Source organism: Paramisgurnus dabryanus, chromosome 9 (assembly GCF_030506205.2).
Source record: "Paramisgurnus dabryanus chromosome 9, PD_genome_1.1, whole genome shotgun sequence".
Lineage (NCBI taxonomy): Eukaryota > Metazoa > Chordata > Actinopteri > Cypriniformes > Cobitidae > Paramisgurnus > Paramisgurnus dabryanus.
In genome coordinates this window covers 26,318,455-26,340,355 of record NC_133345.1, presented here as the reverse complement: position 1 = coordinate 26,340,355, position 21,901 = coordinate 26,318,455, and the positions used below count along the sequence as shown (strand labels likewise).

General features: G+C 36.8%; 3 protein-coding genes across 4 annotated transcripts; 2 read left to right on the top strand and 1 right to left on the bottom strand.

Annotated features, from left to right (window-relative positions):
• Positions 1-619: 619 nt before the first annotated feature.
• On the bottom strand, positions 620-7,925 carry LOC135773231 (uncharacterized). The gene is made up of 8 exons (XM_065282713.2): positions 7,436-7,925; positions 4,414-4,554; positions 3,120-3,320; positions 2,856-3,043; positions 2,465-2,678; positions 1,344-1,442; positions 1,196-1,263; positions 620-1,126 (listed from the first exon to the last, which is right to left on the bottom strand). The coding sequence occupies exons 1-8, from the start codon at positions 7,706-7,708 to the stop codon at positions 970-972; spliced, it is 1,341 nt and encodes a 446-aa protein (XP_065138785.1). The 5' UTR covers positions 7,709-7,925; the 3' UTR covers positions 620-969.
• Positions 7,926-10,435: 2,510 nt separating this feature from the next.
• lyve1b (lymphatic vessel endothelial hyaluronic receptor 1b) lies at positions 10,436-13,686 on the top strand. 2 transcript variants are annotated; one of them, XM_073815765.1, is made up of 6 exons: positions 10,436-10,778; positions 10,870-11,035; positions 11,760-11,899; positions 12,515-12,922; positions 13,023-13,101; positions 13,183-13,686. In XM_073815765.1, the coding sequence occupies exons 1-6, from the start codon at positions 10,676-10,678 to the stop codon at positions 13,373-13,375; spliced, it is 1,089 nt and encodes a 362-aa protein (XP_073671866.1). In that variant the 5' UTR covers positions 10,436-10,675; the 3' UTR covers positions 13,376-13,686. The 2 variants fall into 2 exon arrangements, with proteins under 2 accessions (XP_073671866.1, XP_065139435.1); XM_065283363.2 differs by having other exon boundaries at positions 10,442-10,778; positions 13,020-13,101.
• Positions 13,687-13,881: 195 nt separating this feature from the next.
• rnf141 (ring finger protein 141) lies at positions 13,882-20,359 on the top strand. The gene is made up of 6 exons (XM_065278879.2): positions 13,882-14,016; positions 17,209-17,403; positions 17,487-17,595; positions 18,994-19,169; positions 19,245-19,352; positions 19,435-20,359. Exons 2-6 carry the CDS (start codon positions 17,270-17,272, stop codon positions 19,583-19,585), a joined length of 678 nt encoding a protein of 225 aa, XP_065134951.2. The 5' UTR covers positions 13,882-14,016; positions 17,209-17,269; the 3' UTR covers positions 19,586-20,359.
• Positions 20,360-21,901: the final 1,542 nt, after the last annotated feature.

Sequence of the window (21,901 nt, the reverse complement as noted above, 5' to 3'; positions counted from 1 at the left end):
CAGTAAGGATTTTACCTCAACTATGCAGTAAAATCTATGACATTTTTGACACTTTCTGTGAAATCCAGGTTAAAGTCTTGTAATCTAATTATTAATAAAAAAATAATACATGGTTCCCACAGGTCATGGCATTTCTTGAATATCATGGATTTCTAAATGTCTATTCCAGACTTTGAAAATCAGGGAATTTATATATATATTTTGTCCAAGTCATGGAATATCAGGGATTTTGTTTGTTGCTTTAAATGTACATTTATCCAAAATATAATCCACTTGTTGTGATGTAGGAATGCAGTTTCCAGGTCTAAGCCTACAATGTAAATGGCGGTTTTATGTATTTAAGCTCCTTTTTTTTATAAACTCACGGTGTACACTACATTATCAGGCTCATGGCATCTTAGATGTGGGTCATGATAATTCAGCTTTTTATTCAGGGAAAATTCAGGGAATTTGGCATGTGGGAACCCTGATATCAAGGTTATATTTTCACAGAATTTAGTTTAAGTTATGTTGGATGATGTTCTGCAGAAAACAGTAAATCACAAAGAATCACTTTAGAGTTGAGTTTTCACATACTGGGTCATTTTATTCATGTTTTAACGTTAGAGATACAATACATTTTGTATTATATTACATTGAACCGAAAAAGACTTTGAATGCAGAGCAAATATAACATGAATGAAGACTGCAACTCTACAACTTGGCGAATTTTGTCTTCATTCTAAGAACGGATGTTAATTTTAACATTGTTTTGTGTTATCATATTTAACACGTGTTATTTTAACGCATTGTGTGTCATTTCGTGTTGATTTTATATTCAAATAAATAAGAGGGACCACACAAGATGTGTTAAAACAAAGTGTGTTGTTCCAAAAATAACACAGAGATGTGTTTTCCTTAAGTATATACAAGATGTGTTATTTTAACACATTCATTTGAAGAGTTTAAAATATATGTCCTATTTATTAATTATTCCTCATCTGTGGGGATCCAAAAATATTCAACTACTTTTCTGTTTCTTCTTGAAAAACCAGAATCATGGGAATTTGCCATTGGTGACAGCTCACTAAAGTGGGTCGGTCCAGTGTCCCTTCCAACCCGGGGTGCAGCAACCCTAAACATGGTTCTGATGAGCAGATAAACAAGTTAAGATGGTCAAAATAGTCGAAGTTTAGTGTTGGTAAATAAGGCATACCTTCCTGAGCTCCTGTCTGAATCCTCACTGCCGGGATCAGGTTTGGAAATGTACACAGGGTCTCCTTCCTGTTGAGTTCATGATGTTTAGTTAATAAAAGTGATGTTGAGAAGTTTGATGGTAAAAATTTAAGAAAGAAAAATATTACTGAGAAGTTTCTTGGCGTGCCATCTTGATTTTTGAGAATCTTAACCCTCTGGTCGCTCTCAGTCATGCATAGAAAGTAGCTCTTTATATTAGCTTGGCACTGAAGTGAGATAAAGATAAAGGTTATTGTGTTATTATGTGTCATTACACTACATTCACTCTAAAAAAAAGTTATTTTCAACCCAGCGTTGGGCAATTAAGGGACAAGGCCAAATGTTGGGTTAAATTAACCAAAATGTCTATATTTAACCCAAAAATGGGTTAAAACAACCCAGCAAAGGTTAAATTACTACCCGACGGACTGGGTTCGTCCCTTTTTGACCCAGCGCTGTGTTGAAAATAACCCAGCATTTATGTTTTTATTTTTGTGAGTGCTGCTTTAATTGAGAAAGTGAACAAAGAAATGGTTCACCCAAAATTTTTAATTCTGTTAAAAAGGGACAGATCCAAAAGCTGGGTTATAAATGAACATATGCTGGGTTAATTTGACCCAGGGTTGGGTCAAAAATTGACATTTTCTAGATTAATTTAATCCAGTAGGGCTCTGGCAGCTTGAGCACTGTAACATTGGTATTGGTATTGATAGTGGTTGAACAATTATTTTAAACCAGACTGTTTATATACCCTAAAAACCTTACTATTTCAACATGTTTTATAAGGGATTTATGTTTAATAGTAACCCTGAAATGACATGAAAAAGTAAAAAATGTGGAAAATGACTGGGCTGATACACGTTAAAAGGCACGATAGAGATCTATTATGTTTTGGATGTATGTATATATCTTTTGAATTTCAGTTAACTATGTTGCCATGTAACTCCTGCTGGCTCCATTTATTTTATTTTCACTCCCGGCTCTCCTTTCCTTCCAGTATTGTGTCGCAAACCGAATGAGTCAAGGACATCCGGAACTCTATGGCTGGTTTTTTCCCTTTTGGACTGAGCCAAGTATGGGTTAAATATTGTAAATTATTATAATATTACCTAAATGTTTTGCTGTACCTTAGTATTGCTGTAGATTTTGACCTTTCTTAATAAAATTTCTACTTTTATCGTTTGCGAATAAAGTAAATGGTAACTACCATGATGTTTGGTGAACTTTACCCCGAGCCAAGAGGACTTACGGCTTTGGTCTGCCTCTGAGACTTGAGTTCATCCTGTGCCCTGATGATTTCGGCCAGAGTCTGGTGTTTCTCTCTCCAGGAAAGACACTCTCTGGTGCGATCTTCTCTCTCTCGCTCTGCAAGTTTTCGTTCCTGCTCAGCATCTTGCTGGCCTTTATTGGCTCTCTCGCATTGTTCCTCAGCGAGCAGAGCTCTGCGTCTGGAGTTCACCTCCCTACGGAAAAGCAGAACAACAGTGACGGGCATCAATGAGCCACACTATGCTTATCATGTGTTTTATTATTACATTATAATGACCCGGCAAATGAATGATGTTGAGTTAAATGCAATGAGGCATCCCTAATGCATTTTCCAAGATAAATGGCTTTACTGTATATGACTTTGAGCTCACTTTTCCATTATCTTCACATTTTCCTCCGTCAGCTCCTTCAGTTTGTGCCGTAATGTGTTTCTTTCATCTTCCAGTACTCTGTTCTCTTCCAGAAGAACCTGTTTATCACCTGACACTCTGTCTAGTTTAATCTTGGTCTCAAAGTAGTTCTTTTCACTTTGCGTTAAAAGCATCTGGACATTGGTGTGCTGTGGATAAGAAGATGCTAATGAATTCAATGCTTTTTTGCATTTTGCATATACTTCATTGTGATTTTGTGTGTACCTCTTTCTTTAGCTGTTGTAGGTCCTCACTAAGCCGTGTTTTGTCGGATGTTGCAAGTTCTTTCTCCTGTTTGCTGTCCAGAGCACGGACCTCTGCTAGAGCCCTGCTCTTATCGGCCTCTGCTCGAGCCCTGTCAGCATCCTCAGCCGCCCTGGAGCAAAGTGTCGCCCTCTGCTGGCTGAGATGCAACTTTTGTTTCAGCTGATATTAAAACAAAGACACAAAACCATTGTTTTATTATTTATCCCTACTCACCCCTTTTTAAGAAACAGGTTGCATAAGTCTTTGTTGCTTAATAAGTTAATGTAAAGTGATGTTAAATATGTTCTGAGTTTTTCACAACACAGAAAAACGTGATTTAAACAACCCAGCCAAATTTGAATGATAATAAACGAAAAGTAATTAATTAAGCTATCAAAATCTGGCGGAAATAAGCAGCATTCTCTGCTCTCACACGCTGGGGAGTGTGAACTCGCGGGAAAGCAGGCTTGTTCGACTTCATGCTGCGCCGCAATAACCGACAGCCGGATGACGTCAAAGTACCGGGAGAATGATTCAAGAAATCATATTTGGTCTCGCTCTCGCCATACTTTGACGTCATCCGGCTGTCGATTCTTGCGGCGCCGCATGAAGTCGAACAAGCCTATTCTCAACTTTCAAATACCGCTGCAACCTGAATGGATGCTCACGATTGTGTTAGGGGCGGGGTCATGCTCGGTGGCTCATGTGCGTCATCGATCACCTGTATTAGCCCCGCCCAAATAATTCTGAACACAGAAGCCGTTTCTCAATCCGAAGGCTGCAGCCTCCGGAGGTCGCATATCAAGGTTAAGTTAAGTTAAATTAACATTACATAAAAAAAGTCATAAGCATATCGCAACAATTCACGATTAACTAAGAATAATAGTCAACTTTATAATTATTAACGCTCTTAAATAATAAGACTTAAATCTTGATGACGTATGCAGCCTGCAAATGCGACCTTTGGAGGCTGCAGCCTTCAGTTTGAGAAAAGGCTGTAATGTGAAAAACCATTTAAGCAACAGTACTACATGTAGTTCACAGTCTTTGTGACGTGAATACATTTCTAACATTTATAATTTGTTTTTTGAAACCATTCGCTAAAATGACTTTGTCTGACTTTATAAAGTTAAGAAACAAATGGTTCTCTCGACTGAAAGGTTCTCTCGGGAACTCAAAATAGTTCTTCTTTGGCATCTCCGTGACAAACCCTTTAGTACCTTTATTTTAAAAGTGCACAGTCTACTATATTAAATGTGTCTATAGTGAACACCTCTTTAACTTGCGCCTGGAGTTCCTGGTTGAGGTTCTTGAGGTTCCTCATGGTGAGCTCGTTCTCTGTTCTCATCATGATCCTTTCCATGTGTATTTCGTTGGACAAGTATTTGTTCTCCTTTTTCAGGTCTTCACATTCCTGAACGACACAGATATGCTTGTTTAGTGACATTGAGAGAAAGTGTAGTCTATGTTCAGCAGAGGACTCAGTTTGTTGTGGTATGTTAGAAATTATAGCAGAAATGATGCCATTAATAAAATCTTTTTTTTACAAGTTTGCCAGACACTCTCATAATCTGCTTGGTCAGACAGGTAGGCCACCTTAAAATCTCGCTATTGGCTGAGCCAATGATTGTTCAAACCAAGAAAGCAATGTTAAAAGCACCACAGAGCCACAGACTTTACACTGTTCTGGGAAATCAAACAACAACAATGGCTTAAAATGGCCAATGTCAATAAAGGTGTTAATAGATGTTTCACTGGTGTCTTTTCACATCTCAGACGACTCCAGATCTCCCTGACTTCGGTCTTTATCCAGTGCAGATCTGGGGTCTCATTTATAAAACTGTGTGTAGGATCCTTACTAAAAGTCTACATACACAAAAGCGGAAAATTGCATACTAATACCAAAAAATATGAAGACTATAATATTAAAGGGACAAGTTCGGTATTTTACACTTAAAGCCCTGTTTTCAGATGGTTTATGATGAAATAGAACGGTTTTGACTGAAATTTGGACATATGCGGCTGCCCCGAGAATTTTGTGGTGTTTGTGTTTCACCTCCCACCTTTACAATGGGTTTAATGGTGCACTGGAACAATCCTTCCTAAAATGCATTAAACTTTTGTTTACAAAGACGTGAAACTCACCGAGTGGTCAGGGGTGTTCACTGGTATGCTCACACAAAAATCGCTGCAAAATACGCATTCCAACAGGTTTTATCATAATTTTTGCCAACTCCATTGACTAGTATTAGATGTCCTGTGAGGTACGGTATTACTCCACGCCGGGAACTTTGTTTCTATTCTTGCAATTGGCAAAGGCGGATTAGCGCCACCACCTGGGCTGGAGTGTCTATTATTCAAGCTCTAAGCGGAAGAATACGGGTGTGAGTCGTTTGGAAAAATAGGTCCACAAGTTAACAACGAATGCTAAAACAGCTGTTGGAAAGCATCTTTTGCAGCGTTTTTGTGTGAGCATATCAGTGAACACCCCTAACCACTCGGTGAGTTTCACGTCTTTGTAAACGAAAGTTTAATGCATTTTAGGAAGGATTGTTCCAGTGCACCATTAAACCCATTGTAGAGGTCTGAGGTGAAACACAAACACGCGAAAATTCTCAGGGCAGCCGCATATGTCGACATTTCAGTCAAAACCATTCTATTTCACCATAAACAATCTGAAAACAGGGCTTTGAGTGTAAAATACCGAACTTGTCCTTTAAGGGAACAAAGCAATGTTCCCTTTAAAAATCACAGATCACCGGCAAATGTGCGTACATGAATCATCCTCAGATCCCACCCTGCTAGCCCATCAAGTTTGTTTTTTATAGATTAAAACGTTTGCACGGGAACTGGCGTACGCACATTTTCGGCCCCGTTTTGTGAGTACGCAAGCTTTATAAATAAGGCCCCTGGCCTGGAGTAGTCTGCTGTCTAAAGTATAGGTCTAGATGTTCTAAATGTTTTGTTAGTATACTAAGCCCAAGTTAAAGGGGGCATATCGTGAAAATCTGAAAACTATTTTCTATGTTTACGTGCAATAATGGCGTCCCTAGTGCTTCTATTAGCCTAGAAAATGTGAAAAAAGATCAACCCAGTAATTTAGCTTTGGTAAACCATTCTCTGCAAGCATGTGAAAAAATAGGTCATTGAATTTTTCTCTCCTTGTGATGTCAGAAAGGGATAATACCGCCCCTTAATCTGCACTATCCAATCACGCCACTGCCATTTTTGCTCACACCTACGAAGTGTCAATTTTAACATGCTATAATAAATTATCTGTGGGGTATTTTGAACTTAAACTTTACATACGTTCTCTGGGGACACTAAAGATTTATTTGACAGCTTAAAAAAGTCTTGTGAAATGTCCCTTTAAAGGTGCACTGTGTAATTTTTTGAAGGATCTCTTGACAGAAATGCAAAATAATATACAAAGCTATATTATAAGAGGTGTATTAAGACCTTTCATAATGAACCATTATGTTTTTATTACCTTAGAATGAGAAGTTTTTATCTACATACACCGCGAGTCCCCTTACATGGAAGTCGCCATTTTGTGCCGCCATGTTTCTACAAAAGCCCTTAAAGCAACACTAAAGAGTTATTGCTCTTTGCTCCCCCTACAGGTTAGACGCGTAATTGTTCATTAGAACTGTCGTAAATACTGCAGCATAGCTGGCTCTGATTGGATTGTAGGTCTGCCATAAAGCAAGTTTTTGTAGTTTTCACTCGAACTACAGGACCACTACCCGATGGTTGGAAACTTCTTTAGTGCGGTTTTGGCCGATAGAGGGCTGCCAAGCGAATGTGAACGTGCCATTCACCCTGTTTTGAGTGGATGAACCACTGAAACTTTTTTGGAAAGTTATTTTAAGGTAAAAAAAAACTCTTTGGTGTTGCTTTAACGGACAAACATTTTTACTAAGTTGTTTTCGACAATGACATGTTTGTCCGGTGGTGGCTCCCGTAGCATCACTTTGGGTTTCAAAAGCGAGGGGTGAGCAGTGGACTGAGCCGTTGGTTGCAATTCGCAACCTCACCACTAGATGCCACTAAAATTTACACACTGCACCTTTAAACGCACAATATGTACTGCAGGACTTTACCTATAGAGGTCGCATTTTCAAAACAAAGGCAAAGATTAATGATGTAATGAAGGAGAGTGGAACGATGGGAGATATTGTTTTTACCATCCAGAAACGTATGGAATTCGTTTACAGATAAGGTTATGAATTATTTTTTTATTACCTGTACGTTCAACATGTTTTACAAGTTACCCACAGTAAGTTATCACCTACCTTCCTCTTCCTCACCAGCTCCCCCTGCAGGTGGTTGATTTGTAGGAAAGATCCGCTAGCACTCAGTGCACTGACAGGTCGGACCGCACGCACGGGTCTTCGAGGAGCATGTGTGGGCTTCGAAACTCCTTTAATCTCCTCAATGCTTTCAAACCGGTTGCCTATATTGTTGCTGCTGTGAGAAAGGGATTTAAAGATGCTGCTGTCTGAAGCAACGCTCTTCAATGAAGTGAGAGTCTGAAACTCTCCATGAGAACTGGCTCTTAGAGTCATAATTTTGTTTGGATGTCTAAATTTTGACCTGAATTGTAGTCTTGATATGATGTTGCTTCCGTCCCAGAGTCCCTTTGTGGGAGTCAGTGCACTTGGAACTAAGGAGACACGTCAACATGCAGCCCAGGTCCATAATTTATGAGGAAATGTTACACCATCTCATCGAGAACAGAAACTTTATGCTAGCACAAGCTTACCCCATGACTAATTGCACCCTGGAGTCTTTCAGACATTTCAAGTGAGCTGGTCAGGGTTAAGAGTATATTGGTAATGTTGATGAGTAGAAGGTTAACAATAAAAACAGTCAATGTTTACTTTTTTTAATCACTTTTTAAGCACCTTGATTTTTTAAAAGTGTAACTCAGAATCATGTCCTATTAGTTTATGAACCAGTTTGATTTCAATTCAGAAGCCATGTAGAACATTGAACCTTCAGATCTTAACTTAGGACTTAAAGGAAGTTTTTATAATATGGCCTTTGGTCCCTCCTTCATTGTTTCAAGTCTCTCAAAAACTACACAAGCAGAATAAAAGTGGTCCCTTTCAAAATTACACCTTTGCACTTGAAGAGTTCATATTAGTAGCATCAAGCTGGTATCAAATGTATACATGAATATCAGCTGACGTCACTCACTTGTCTTCGGCCATTTTGAGGACCTGAAGTGGTCGCAAAAGAACTAGAAGCTATGCCTTCAATATGTTGTGAGCATCAAAATCGCTATTTTTACAACACTAAGAAGGCTCAACACAACATGATATGTCTCTACATGTGAACTCGAGCATTGAGAACATTGTTTGTGAACACAGAGTTAACTAAAAAGAAGGTTTTGAACAACTGACTCGCCGCCTTCTTCCCAGTCAAGATGTATCGATCTCCAATTGCGACGTAAGGAGGGAGGAGAGTAAAGATGGATAGCTCCTAAAGCATAGTTCCATAAAAATGCACGGATAATTCGTTGTTTTGTCGCAAGTGAAAAACAATATTGACATTCTAGTTGAAAAAGGAGCCTCATATTCACATTCGGAAATCAATTATTTACGTCTCCCTGCTGAAAAAAACAGCATCAAACCAGCATGGACCAGCATGGGAATTATGCTGGTCTATGCTGGTTTAGCTGGTGGTCACAGCATACCAGCACCAAAACACAACATATGGGATGCTGGTGCTAATGCTGGTTTAGCTGGTGCTAATGCTGGTTTGGTGCTGGTTTAGCTGGTGCTAATGCTGGTGCTGATGCTGGTTTGATGCTGGTTTAGCTGGTGTTCACTAGAAAACCAGCACCAAAACACAACATATGCTGGTCTTGCTGGTATGCTGTTTTTTTCAGCAGGGCAGAGATGACGAGCGGACAACATAACAGCCAAAGTCAGTTGTACAAAACCTTTATTTTTAGTAAACTCCGTGTACACAAACAATGTTCTCAATGCTCGCGTTCATGTGTAGAGATCCATGTGATACTTCGAGCAAAGTTTCATGTAGTGTCGCGCTTTCTTATGTTGTAAAATAGTGGTAGTTCGGTGGCAGCGGACAGCGGCTGGAAGAACGCATCAGGGATGGAGTAGGCATCACACCCTAACCAAGATATATTTTTATAAGTAGCATTTCTTTTCATGACAGTCGAGATGCGACATGTTGTCTTTCGTAGCCCTTTACTGTATCCGTAAGAATCATAGACAGTAAAAGATAAGAAATCCGTAAATCGTAGCAAGCTAGCCAATGCTTGTCAGTGGTTTCGTGGTACTCGGAAGGTCCTCAAGATGGCGGCATGATGTAAAAGGTCACATGACTGGTTTCCATCTATATATGTACCTAAATTGTACATAATAGGACCTTTATAAAAGGTACAACTGGCCCAGTGACAACTTGGGACCATTTTTCTAACAGTGCACACTTGTAAAGGATCTTCTGGTATTAAAACTGATTCACTTTACTTCACAGAGCAATTAAGGAAACTCAAGCCCTTCTACCGTAGATGTATTATTTAAGCATGCAGAGCAAAGCAGCACAAAATAGTGCTACCGCACCAGTTGGCTCGTGTTTGTAATTTTGATTGTATTCAAATTTTAGTGTCTTAACAACATTCCAATTTTATTAATAAAAATGATACAAAATAATCTTTCACCATAGCTTATTTCCTGTGAAATCTGTTTTGATAGTCAGGAATTGTTTTGGTTGAGCATTTAGAAGTAAGACAATCAAATCTGTGAATCTGCAAAACAGGGCACAGGAAGCTTTGATAAACTTCCTGTAATTTTACTCATCATCCCTGCGGGTTCATTCAGGGAAGCATCGCAAGGAGATTTCTATGAGATAACTGCAGTATCTATCTCACTGTCCAGAGATTTTTCAATCTAATGCCAATTGATTGTTTGCTTTGAAAGTGAGCCTCTTGGTGTATTTCGCCTTTCAGAATGTCACACAACACAGGAACATATGACCTTCAGGAAGATGCAAGCCTTGCTCGGATGTCTTCTGTTTACGTCACTGAAGTTACACAATGGGCTAATAAAACACTTACTTGTCCTTATTAGTAAAAACATTTAACACCACAATATACCTTATGTAGCTCAATTGGTAAAGCATTGTGTTAGCATCACAAAGTTCATGGATTCGATTCCCAGGGAACACAAAATGTATTGAATGCACAGGTTGCTTTGAATAAAAGGGTCTCATATAGCTGCCTGGATGTTGCATAGTTTTCTGATTGTCTATATGTAGATGATATATTGAACTGCTAACTGACATGACTGGGTGTACAGGCACAGGAAGTGAATGTTTTTGGTTGCCCTTTGCTGCAGCTGTAATTGTCTTCACTGTTAAGGTCTTTACCCAGATCATCCTCAGCCTCCTGTTTCCTATTTCCACAGGTCACCTTTTTGTAAGAAGGTGGAGTGAGTTCAAACCCGCGATCTTTTCTGCACCATCAGCCATATTAAGTGTGTTCAGACATCTGTACAGTTTTTGTGATGTTTAATGTTACTACAGTGATGGCTGGAGTTTGGTTAGCCTCGAGTCTACTTTTCTTAATATTTCATTGCACGCTCTGTTTAGATGTAAATCAAATCGAAGGTACAGTTTTGTATTTTAAAATCTTTAATTGTTTGTGAATCTTTGCACGTTTGTGTAATGTTGTGTGCAAATGTTGTTTGTTGTTTTGAAGTTCCCACAGGTGATGGTATTTCTGGAGTTTTGCTCGTCGTAACCAAGGATAAGAATTACAGTTTTAATGCCACAACGGCCAAAGATGCATGCGATGCTATTAAAATGAGAATCGCTACAAAGGCTGAAGTGGAGACAGCAAACCAACATGGCTTACAGACATGCAGGTATTTAAAGGAATTAAAAATATAATAGCTGTCGCCATAAAAAATGCTGGGATATTTTCAATTTAGCTTTGGTTCAAAAAAGGATGAACCTAAAAGTTAACATATGCTTGTTTGTTTCAACCTATTGTTGGTTAATTTAACCCAATGGACTGGGTTTGTCATTTTTGACCCAGCGTTGGGGTGATAACCTAGCAATTTTACACAGTGATGAGATTGTATTTGTTTAGTTTGCTAAATGCATAACATAAATTAATTATGAGCAATATAGTTTGTCACAATATTTATTTCAACCAATGCAATTGTTAATTTTAGTTTAATCAATGTGCAAATGTTCACTGTCAACTAATGTTAACATTTACAACTTTGATTTTAAATATTTATTTGTTAATGCTAAAATTAATATGAACTAGGAGTAATAAAAGCTTAAATGTATTATTCATTGTTAGCTCGTGTTAGCTATAGCATTGACTGCATCATTAAACATCAACCTTTACAGCATAAAATTTTGAGTTTAAAGGTTAACATGAAATAATTACAGTTATTCCTATTAAGTATTAAATATTTAGTTTTTTTTTTGCTTTCATGTTTAAATCCTGTAACATTTTGTTGTTGATTTAAAATTTGAATCACATATTTTTAATGTGGTCTTTTTAAATTATATTATATAAAGTTATGCATTTGTCATGTGTCTTATCCAATATTATACTATCATTCTTTTATGCAGGTTTGGCTGGGTTGAAGAGCAAATTGCAGTTATTCCTCGAACAGAGAGACGCCAAAGCTGTGGTAAAAACAAAACGGGCGTTATTGTATGGAGAGCTGACATCAGCAAATTGTTTGATGTTTATTGTTTTAAGCCATCAGGTATTTGTTTTATAGTATTTTTATTATATGTTTATTATATGAAATATAGATTAAGTGTATGTGAAATTACATATGAAAATTAAAATGTATGCAATTAATAGAAAATATTACATTTTTGGACTAAAGGGGGTCGCACACTGGACACGCAGCTCAGCGCTGTGCCGCGTCGCATCTAGGACAACTTAGAGGTATCGTAGAACCGGAAGTGCACATAAATAGCACAAGCTTAGTCAGATAGCGTCTGCTTCAAAATGCAATGTTAGCAGCCAATGTTTATTGTTAAAGTTTTGGGACAAATATGATGTCATTTAATGTTAAACTATGTGAGTGGCGCTTTGTGGCGCAAAGGGGTTTTGAGCAACTTCCTGAGTTGTAGCTGTGTGCCGCGGACAGGCGCCACCTGTTGGCGCCGGTGTGCGTACACTCATAGAAAACAATCTGTTTGATTTTTTTAGAACGGCGCAGGCTGAGCTGTGTCTGGTGTGCGACCCCCTTAATACATTATGTTAACAAATTCTGAAAGCTATAAGTTAAAAAAAAATGTATATCAAAAAACACAAAGTACTGTGTCCATGTTTTATTAGATTGAAATATAACTTTCACAATATACCTCAGGTGCTGAAACAACAACATCAAGAATGCTTGAACCTACAACAGAAAGGGGCAGAACCTCACCAACCCACCATTCTTCTACTACATCAGTTGATCCATTAACCATTCATACTAGCTCTTCTCCTGTCACATCTCTTCCTCCCTACTCATCCCCACCATCCTTTTCCTCTCCATTCAACACTTCCTTAAAAACATTTATCACAGTTAGTCTTTCCAGCATTAATGAAACTTCCCAGGCGACAACAAGCACCCAGGTTCACTCGACTTCCAGAACCTTGAGCAAATTCTCGACCTCACACCCCTCATCTTCCTCTCATTTATCTACTAATACTGTTTATCAGCATACTTCAACTCCAACAGGCCGACATGATCTGTCTCAGACTGGTAGACCTAACATACCTTCCAGTAGAGGTTAGGATTTAAAACTGTAAATATCACCTCTTTACAAATTTAATCACTTCACTCATTGATTGGTTTATCAAACTCTTTCGTTGTTTTTACATTTTAGCAGTTCCCAAAACAGTTGCTATCGTTTCTGTTGTGCTACTACTATTATTAGCAGCCTCGGGTGCAGCTTGGTATCTCAAAATGTAAGTTTTCCATAAGCAAAGGTAGTTGTAAGATGGCAGTAGCGTAAACTTCAGTGACTTTTGTGCTGTGTTTCTCTTTAGTAAAAGAGGACAACGATTTCCATCCTGGACCAGAATGGGGCCAAAACACATTACTGAAACTGAGATGTGGAGACACATTAGTAATAGACATTGCACGCAAGAACAAACGAGCAAAGACAACAACAACAGGAACTGTGACAACATTATCCTACAGATGGAAGAAGATCCAGACTTAGACGACTCACCACCATAACCCTTACGAAAATAAATTTGACTACAGTTCAAACAAAAAAAACATGGTTACTGTATGGTATCTACAAAATACCTAGGTTTTGACAACTTTGCTTTTCAAAAACCATAGTTAAACTATGTTTAGTGTAGTAAAATCATGGTTTTGCTTATAGTAATCAATACACCAAAAAACATGGTTACTACACCTTTACCACAATAAAACCATGGTTACTTTTCGTAAGAACTGTGAGGGAGAGAGCTGTACATGATCTATATATTATGGTAAAAAAAAATTATTTAGCTTTTCATTTGGTTTTAAATAACCATTTTTTTAACTATAAAATGGTGTAAATAGTCATTGTCTTGTCTATCTTTCATCATAGTACACTTGTTTAATTTTACAGCTGCATAACATTTTTGGCTGTTTTGCCCTAAGTCATTAAAATGAGTATTTATAACACATCTACGTAAAAAAGTGACAAATAAGGAAATAAAAATCAATAAAGAGTAGCGTGAGTTTACTCACTCTGTAGCCCGCTATCAAAGTTCAATTTATGGCTATCCCTTTAAGCGTACGCATGACGTCACCACAGCGCGTCAGTGTTACTTGTTATCCTGTTGTTTTCATCTCGAAATTTGTCTGGATCAAACAAATGTCAGCAGGTATGTTTATATATATGTTTGTCTTTTATTGGTTTCATGTATGTACATTATGCGGACCTGTTGTGCAAATATCGAGCTCTCTTGTATTTATTTGCGTTAAGACATTTAAGTTACGTTTTTCTGGCTATCCAAGCTAGCAACATGGGAATGGTTGTTAATATATTCGATGTTTAGAGATCTTGTCTGTATAAAACAGAGGTTTCTTTATGAAACAAAGTGTGTTTAGATTATATCTGTGCATCTTTTTGTTTAGTTGTTATGTTTGGTAAATCGCAATGATGCGAACAGAATGCAGTTAAATAAACACCTGTTCAGTTCGAAAGTATAAAGGAATGTTTATGATATTATTTCAGTAATTATTTCACTGAAAGAATGGTTTACCTTCAACTAGTACTATTAATCACACTAACCACCAGAGAACTTCATCCATATGTGTTTAAATGACGTATGCTCATTTTAGATATGTTTTGAATAGCCCACCGCATAGTAAACATTACTGTAGGGTGATTTCTGACAGTCATCTCAATGTCAAGAAGTGTCCTAATTTACCTGAATTCACTCTTTATTAAAGTAGCTTTATTTCTCGTTTGTTTGGTCTTGCATCTCTACCACTCCAGGCCTGTGGTCACATTATTGTTTCACTTTTGTAAATGTCTCTGGTTAGCTGACAACATGTAATTTTCAAATAGGACTGCAAGAGACATCGAAATAATTTGAAATATGCACTGCAATGGTTTGCAATAACTTAATGATTTTATAAAAAAATGACGCATAGTTAGTTTTACATTGATGTAGATAACAGAGAAACAGGCAAGATAGCGATAGTGAAGTTTTCTTTTCCTGGAAAGAAAATATGTGTTATATTTTATTTACTTTTTTTTTTCGTTTTTTAAGATTGTATAATTGAATTGATTGTACAACCTTAAAGCATTCCTTCATTGCATCTCATTTTTCTTCAATACTGAGCAGCCGTATTTTGCATCACTAGTGTTTGAGGTTAACCTTTATATAAATTTATGAGGTGTTGTGTTTATTTAAGGTGTTGTGACTGGGTAACATTTATTTTAAAGGTGCAATGTGAGACACTTATGTAGATAAATACAACTCATTCTTAAGGTAATAAAAACAATACAGTTCATTTTGTAAGGTCTTTATTCACCACTGATAATATAGTTATGTATGTTATATTGCATTTTTGTCAAGAGATCTTTCTTAAGTCCCACATTGCACCTTTAAATAATATTGTTCACTGTTTTAATAGTGTTGTTTTAATTAAAGGGACACTCCACTTCTTTAGAAAATATGCTCATTTTGATTTTTACATTTGATTTTTATCATTTTGGAATCCATTCAGCTGATCTTCAGGTTTGGCGGTACCACTTTTAGCATAGCTTAGCATAGACCATTAGCATCGTGCCTAAAAAATAACCAAAGAGTTTTGATATTTTTTAAGGGTGTCACGATTTCAATTTTAAATCGAAATCGATCAAAATTAAGTCACAACCTCGAACTTCGAATAAAAAAATGTGATCGCCGATGCTGCCACGCCCCCATGTCACGTCCGGTCGGCTTGCCAAGCGGGGAAAAAACCCTCTCAGAGGTGCCTTTAAAAACATCGGTCCAGCGGAACGGGATATATATTTTAAACACGAGGGATGTAGTGCTACAACTCCTTGAGTTGCAAATCAAAAACAGGATTACTACCTAGTTATCTGACTTCGGACAGAGCGCAGCGAAGATGCAGCGGGTTATATTTTGAACAAAAGGGGTAGTTTGCCTCAGCTTGCATGAAACGCATAAAACTGAACAAATACGTAAGGATTACTTTAGTTATTTATGTTTAGACTTCGGACAGATGCGAGAGCGCGTGCATGTGAGACAGAGAGAAGCGCAGCTGCTTATATGACGCGCTGGATTTATTTCAGGTGCTAGAAGGAGTCCAAGACGCGCGCATTAATTCCATGTGCGTGCAAGAAGGAATCCTCTTTCTACAAGTTCTCTTGCGTAAAGTGAAGCCCACAAACCCCCATGCAAGGAAAAGTACCCAATGTTCATGTTAATGTGAAACTATAATAAATAATAATGGCATATAATTTTTTGTCTTTAAAAAAAAAAAAACGAGAATCGAATCTAATCGTGGCATTAGAATCTAAATTGTAATCAAATTGAGAATTTGGAGAATCGTGACACCCCTAATATTTTTCCTACTTAAAACTTGACTCTTCTGTAGTTACATCGTATCATCGATATCATATAACATGTTATATCATTCGATAGCGATAATAATTGATACATTTTATTAAGCTTTTTAAAAATGACAAGTAGAAAAAAGTTTTAATTTAACCACAGTATGTTTTATTTACACACTTTATTAAGGCAAACAATAAACATTTTTAGTTAAGCAGTCCAAAAAGATGTGTATATCTTACATAAAGGTTAAATTGGTGTTAAATAAACTTTAAACATTTTTATCACCTTAATGTTTGATTCCTGTTCTTTGTTTCTTGTTGTTTGTTTTAAACTTTGTTTGCAATGGTGGATCGGCTACTTTTCTTCACCTACATTTTTTAATGTCCTGTAAATGTCACCAAATCAGTACGGCCTGGTAGAGTAATAATTTGAATAAGAACTCATTTGTATTGCGTATCGGTCAAACAATGCCATCCGCGCATAGCCGCAGTGAGTTAACTTCGAAAGCTGCACTCACGGAAAAGAAGTATACCCGGCCCACAAGTATGCACAGCTTTCACACAACATTGTTACAATTCTGGTCAGATGCAAAAAAACAAATAACTGTGTCCCTTTAAAACATCCAATAGTCTCTTAAAGAAATAGTTAACTCCAAAATGAAAATTACCACTTATTTCAACCCATATAGGGGCGGTTTCCCAGACAGGGCTTATCCTATTCCCAGACTAAAATGCATGTTTAAGCTGCCTTATTTTAAAAACACCTGCACTGACGTATCATAACATATGTCACTGCCATTGTTTCGCCTCAATATGTACACCAGTATTGTTTTTTATAAGGTATATGTTTGTTAAAACTGCTTTAATGGCCTAGTCTTGGATTAATCTAAACCCTGTTCCGGGAAACCGCCCCATAGTGCCACAATTTAAAAGCTTCACTTTAAAAGACATTTAATTACCATTTGAGTTAGTTTTTGATGAATTGATGTGTGTCTTTCTATAGGATCTTCAGAAGTGAATGAGGTCTAGAGTTGGAATTGAGTAGTCCTCCGTGTGGACCCGAGATGGGCCAGCAGCTTTCTGGCCAGGCAGTGAGCAGACTGCCTGAGAAACTCATCAAACATGTTGGGCTAATGAGAGACAGCGGCTACCTCACTTATGACGAATTCTTGGGTCGTGTGGCAGAACTCAATGACGTGTAAGGAAGTTGTTTGGCTAGATTATTACAGGGAAACAGTCATGGGATGTACATATAATCAATGTATTCTTATTTTTGTGCAGAACTGCAAAACTGTCTCCTGGCCAAAAGAAACATCTTCTGTTTGAAGTACAGCCTGGATCTGATTCAACGGCTTTATGGAAGGTTGCTGTGAGAATAGTGTGCACCAAGGTGAGATTATTGATCAGACCGGAAAATGTGTGCATGTGGAATGTATTCAGTGTTAAAGGATTAGTCAATTTTCTTATAAAAAAAAAAAATGTACTCACCACCATGTCATCCAAAATGTTGATATCTTTCTTTGTTCAGTTGAGAAATGTTTTTTTTTAGGAAAACATTCCAGGATTTTTCTCACTTTAATGGACCCCAACACTTAACAACTAACTCAACACTTAACAGTTTTTTCAACTGCGTTTCAAAGGACTCTAAACGATCCCAAATTTGGCATAAGGGTCTTATCTAGCAAAACGATTGTCATTTTTGACAAGAAAAATAAAAAATATGCATGTTTAAACCACAACTTCTTGTCTATCTCCGGTCCTGTGATGCGCCAGCGTAACCTCACATAATTGCGTAGTGACATAGAAAGGTCACGTGGTACATATATGAAACGCACATTTGCGGACCATTTTAAAGAATAAACACAAAGACATTAATTGGTATCATTCGACACACAACAACGTCTGAACGGTCCTCTTTCTTCACACTTGTAAACACTGGGGCGTAGTTTCGCATACGTCATCCTTGACCTCTTGACGTGATGACATATTATGTGAGGTCGCGCTGGCGCGTCACAGGACCGCAGATAGACGAGAAGTTGTGGTTTAAAAGTGCATATTTTTTATTTGTCTTGTCAAATATGACAATCGTTTTGCTAGATAAGACCCTTATGCCTCGTTTGGGATTGATCGATTTGAAACTCAGTTGAAAAAACTGTTAAGTGTTTAGTGTTGGGGTCTATTAAAGTCCATTAAAATCCTGGAATGTTTTTCTAAAAAAACATAATTTCTTCTAGACTGAATAAAGAAAGACATCAATGTTTTGGATGACATGGTGTTTTTTTTTAAGAAAATTGACTAATCCTTTAAAGGCGGGGTGCGTGATTTTTGAAATACTGACCACCAAAACACACTTGTAGCCAATCAGCATTAAGTGGCCTGGATTGCGTATGTGTGGGGCGGGTCTATCAAAAGAAGGTCCAGATTCTATTGGGGTAGGGGCGTGTTTGTTTAGGTGCTTTCACATGTCAACACTGGCTTTCAGAGATCATGCACCCCGCCTTTAAATACATACATTTTCTAAAATTGTGGCATGTGTAATATGTAACCCAACCTGTAAAAACCCAGTCAAAGTAATATTTTTGTGATTTACTGTTTTCTGCATAAAATCATACTACATAATCAAAGAGAACATTTTGTGCATAAAACCATACGCATCACATTTATTCTGCATTTCACTTTTTAAATACTCATTTGCAGCGTAATACCTGTGTGTTGGCTATGCCAAACAGATTTATATTTGTCTAAGGTGTTATGGATAGCCATTACTGCTACCTCTGTGTGGTTGTAGATTAACAAAGAGGACGGAATGGTGGAGGCCTCGCGCATTATGAACCTTTACCAGTTTATGCAGCTCTACAAAGACATCACCAGTCAGGCAGCTGAATCCCTGGCTGTGGCCGCAGAGGGATCTTCTGAACAGCTGTCATCAGAAGATAACTGCCAGGCCAGCATGTGGATGGGCAGGTAATGTGGCGGCTTTAGTTAAATTACCATGCACAGTGGATGATTCATAATTTTACATGCGGTGTTTTGTAATAGGGTAAAACAGTTGACAGATGAAGAGGAATGCTGTATCTGTATGGATGGGAAGGCAGACCTCATTCTTCCCTGTGCACACAGCTTCTGTCAGAAGTGTATTGACAAGTGGTAAGATGGTCTGATGGTTTAATTTAATTGAGGTCACGCTTAAGCGAGTGTGTTTACGATTTCTTTCCTTTGCTTTACATAGGAGCGGTCAGAGCAGAAATTGCCCCGTCTGTCGTATTCAGGTGACTGCCGCCAATGAATCTTGGGTAATGTCGGACGCTCCCACAGAGGAAGATATAGCTGGATACATTCTCAATCTTGCAGATGAAGCCGGTCACCCACACAGACCTTAAAATCTGACAGTTGCTTCCCACTGACGACAACATGACCCACTGTAAATAGTAATTTCACAGGGTGACTATGAGTCTTAGTATGTATTGCACTTTATAGTGTCATTCACTGAATGCAATAACTGCTGAATATTTTTTTAATTTAAAAGATTTTTAAGGTTAATGCAATATAATTTGTCATCTAATCGGTTACTGTGAACTTATGAAGATAAATGCTAGACAACATGTAGCTTTAGAACTTAATTGCCTTTCATTCCCGTTAATCTTGCGGTTTTATCTCATTTGTGAAGTATTGCACTTAATAGTGTCTGACTGTTTCATTAAGGCCTTGTATTACCTGAACAGTAGTATCGGCACGTGAAAGTGTTTAATGATATTAACTCCAAAATTCATTACTGTACAGCATGTGTGCATTCATAATTATTTAGTGATTGGTTGGACATGAGCGCTTTACTTTTGTGTAACTGCAGTCGTTTCATATGGATTTAAATTAAGCTGTTCATCTCATACATGTATGTGTGAGAGATTGAATATGAGAGCTAAGGAAATGTAATTGTATCATAAAAATGTGTATATATTGATCTAAATTTATATAAAAGTTTATTAACGTGTAATGCAATTTATCAAGATCAACTAAACAGATTTTAAAGTATACCTTAATTTCATTTAAGTAATGAAACCGGTTTCTGTTATAGTGTTGTTTGAAGAAAAGCTGTTTGAGATGTTCAATGCCCTTTTTTGTCTATACAAATCTGATAATAAAGTTCATTAAATATATTTTTTATTTGCTAACTTGTAACACTTCCTGTTTGAAACTTGTTTCTACACTGCAAAAATGACTTTCTTAGTATTTTTGTCTTGTTTAAAGTTCCAATATCTAAAAATTCTTAAGATGCATTTTCTTAATAAGCAAAATAACATAAGAATATAACTCAAAAATATCAATTTTAATCCCTTAAGTGGTGCAAATACCCTTTGAGATAAATGTGATATACACCTTCAAATTATCTAACTTCGCCATTTCTTGGTCTAGAAGCCTAATCTTGGTCTTGTTTTAAAGAAGACATTTTGGGTCACAGAAGATTAAATTTATAAATAAAATTATAAAAATGTAAATATTTCACAAAAGTAATGATGCAAACACAAAGCCATGAATCTCAAGTAGTTCTGATCCAAATTTTTAAGTTAAAATCACAAAAAATTAGTTTTGTGTCACACTGTTATTGGTTTTACCAACAACGGCCACTAGGTGTCAACGGTTTGATCCATATTCTTGTCCTAAATTAATAAATTACTGTCACTGCATTAGTATTACTGCAAAAAGGTTTTTAAAATATGAAAATTACATTCTTAGAGCTTTCCAACAATATATAGGTTGTCAACATATTTGAAGATTTATAATAGGATAAAGTTTTATGAATATATAATAATTAATATGCATTACTATGGGGGGGGGGTCATGTAACAAAAAACTGTCATTACCTTATTTCTATCATAAGATGACCTTGAAATATGAAAACTACATTCTGGGAGCTTTCCAGTGACATATAGTTTGTCATGATTTTTTAGGTTTAGAGGAGAGGTTTAGTGTTATAAATATGTAAAAGCTAATTTGGCCTAACTGTGGCCCGTGACATTTTCTGACTCTCACTACGTCATAATTTTAACAAAATGGTAATGAAATATGAAAACTTCACACCTAGAACTTTCAAACAATCATAGGTGTATAATACTTAAGTATTTTAGTTACATTTTCCAAGCATCTGTGCTTTATCAGAGTGTTTGTCTTGGGAAAAATTTACTTTTCTTTACTAAAAAATGTTCACTACATTCTAAAGCATAGAATCATACTGTGTATTCATTATATATTGCATATTAAAATTGATTTAATGCCTAATTACATAAAAAGTGTTAACTTTAACTTTCTTGAGTAAAAGTACGAATTATTTTTTACTTAAGTAAAAGTACAAAAAATTACTATATGTTTAATGTACTTAAATATTAAATATAAACCAAAAAACTTGAAATTATGAAATCCAAAGAAAAACAGATTATTTATTTTATTAATAAAATACGAATAATTGAAAATTTACTTTTATGTAGAAAGTAAAAATACTTACGTACTATATAACTCTGCAGACAATATAAAGTTTGTCATGATTGGATAATAATTCACATGCAAAACACTGACGTAAATGTAGGCGCCCCGCTGGCAGGACGATATAAATGTTTTGAGGCACACTCGCTTTATAATTGAATCTATTACTCTTCCTACATAATTTATTTTATAAAACACTGTTGAAATATGTATTCTAGATG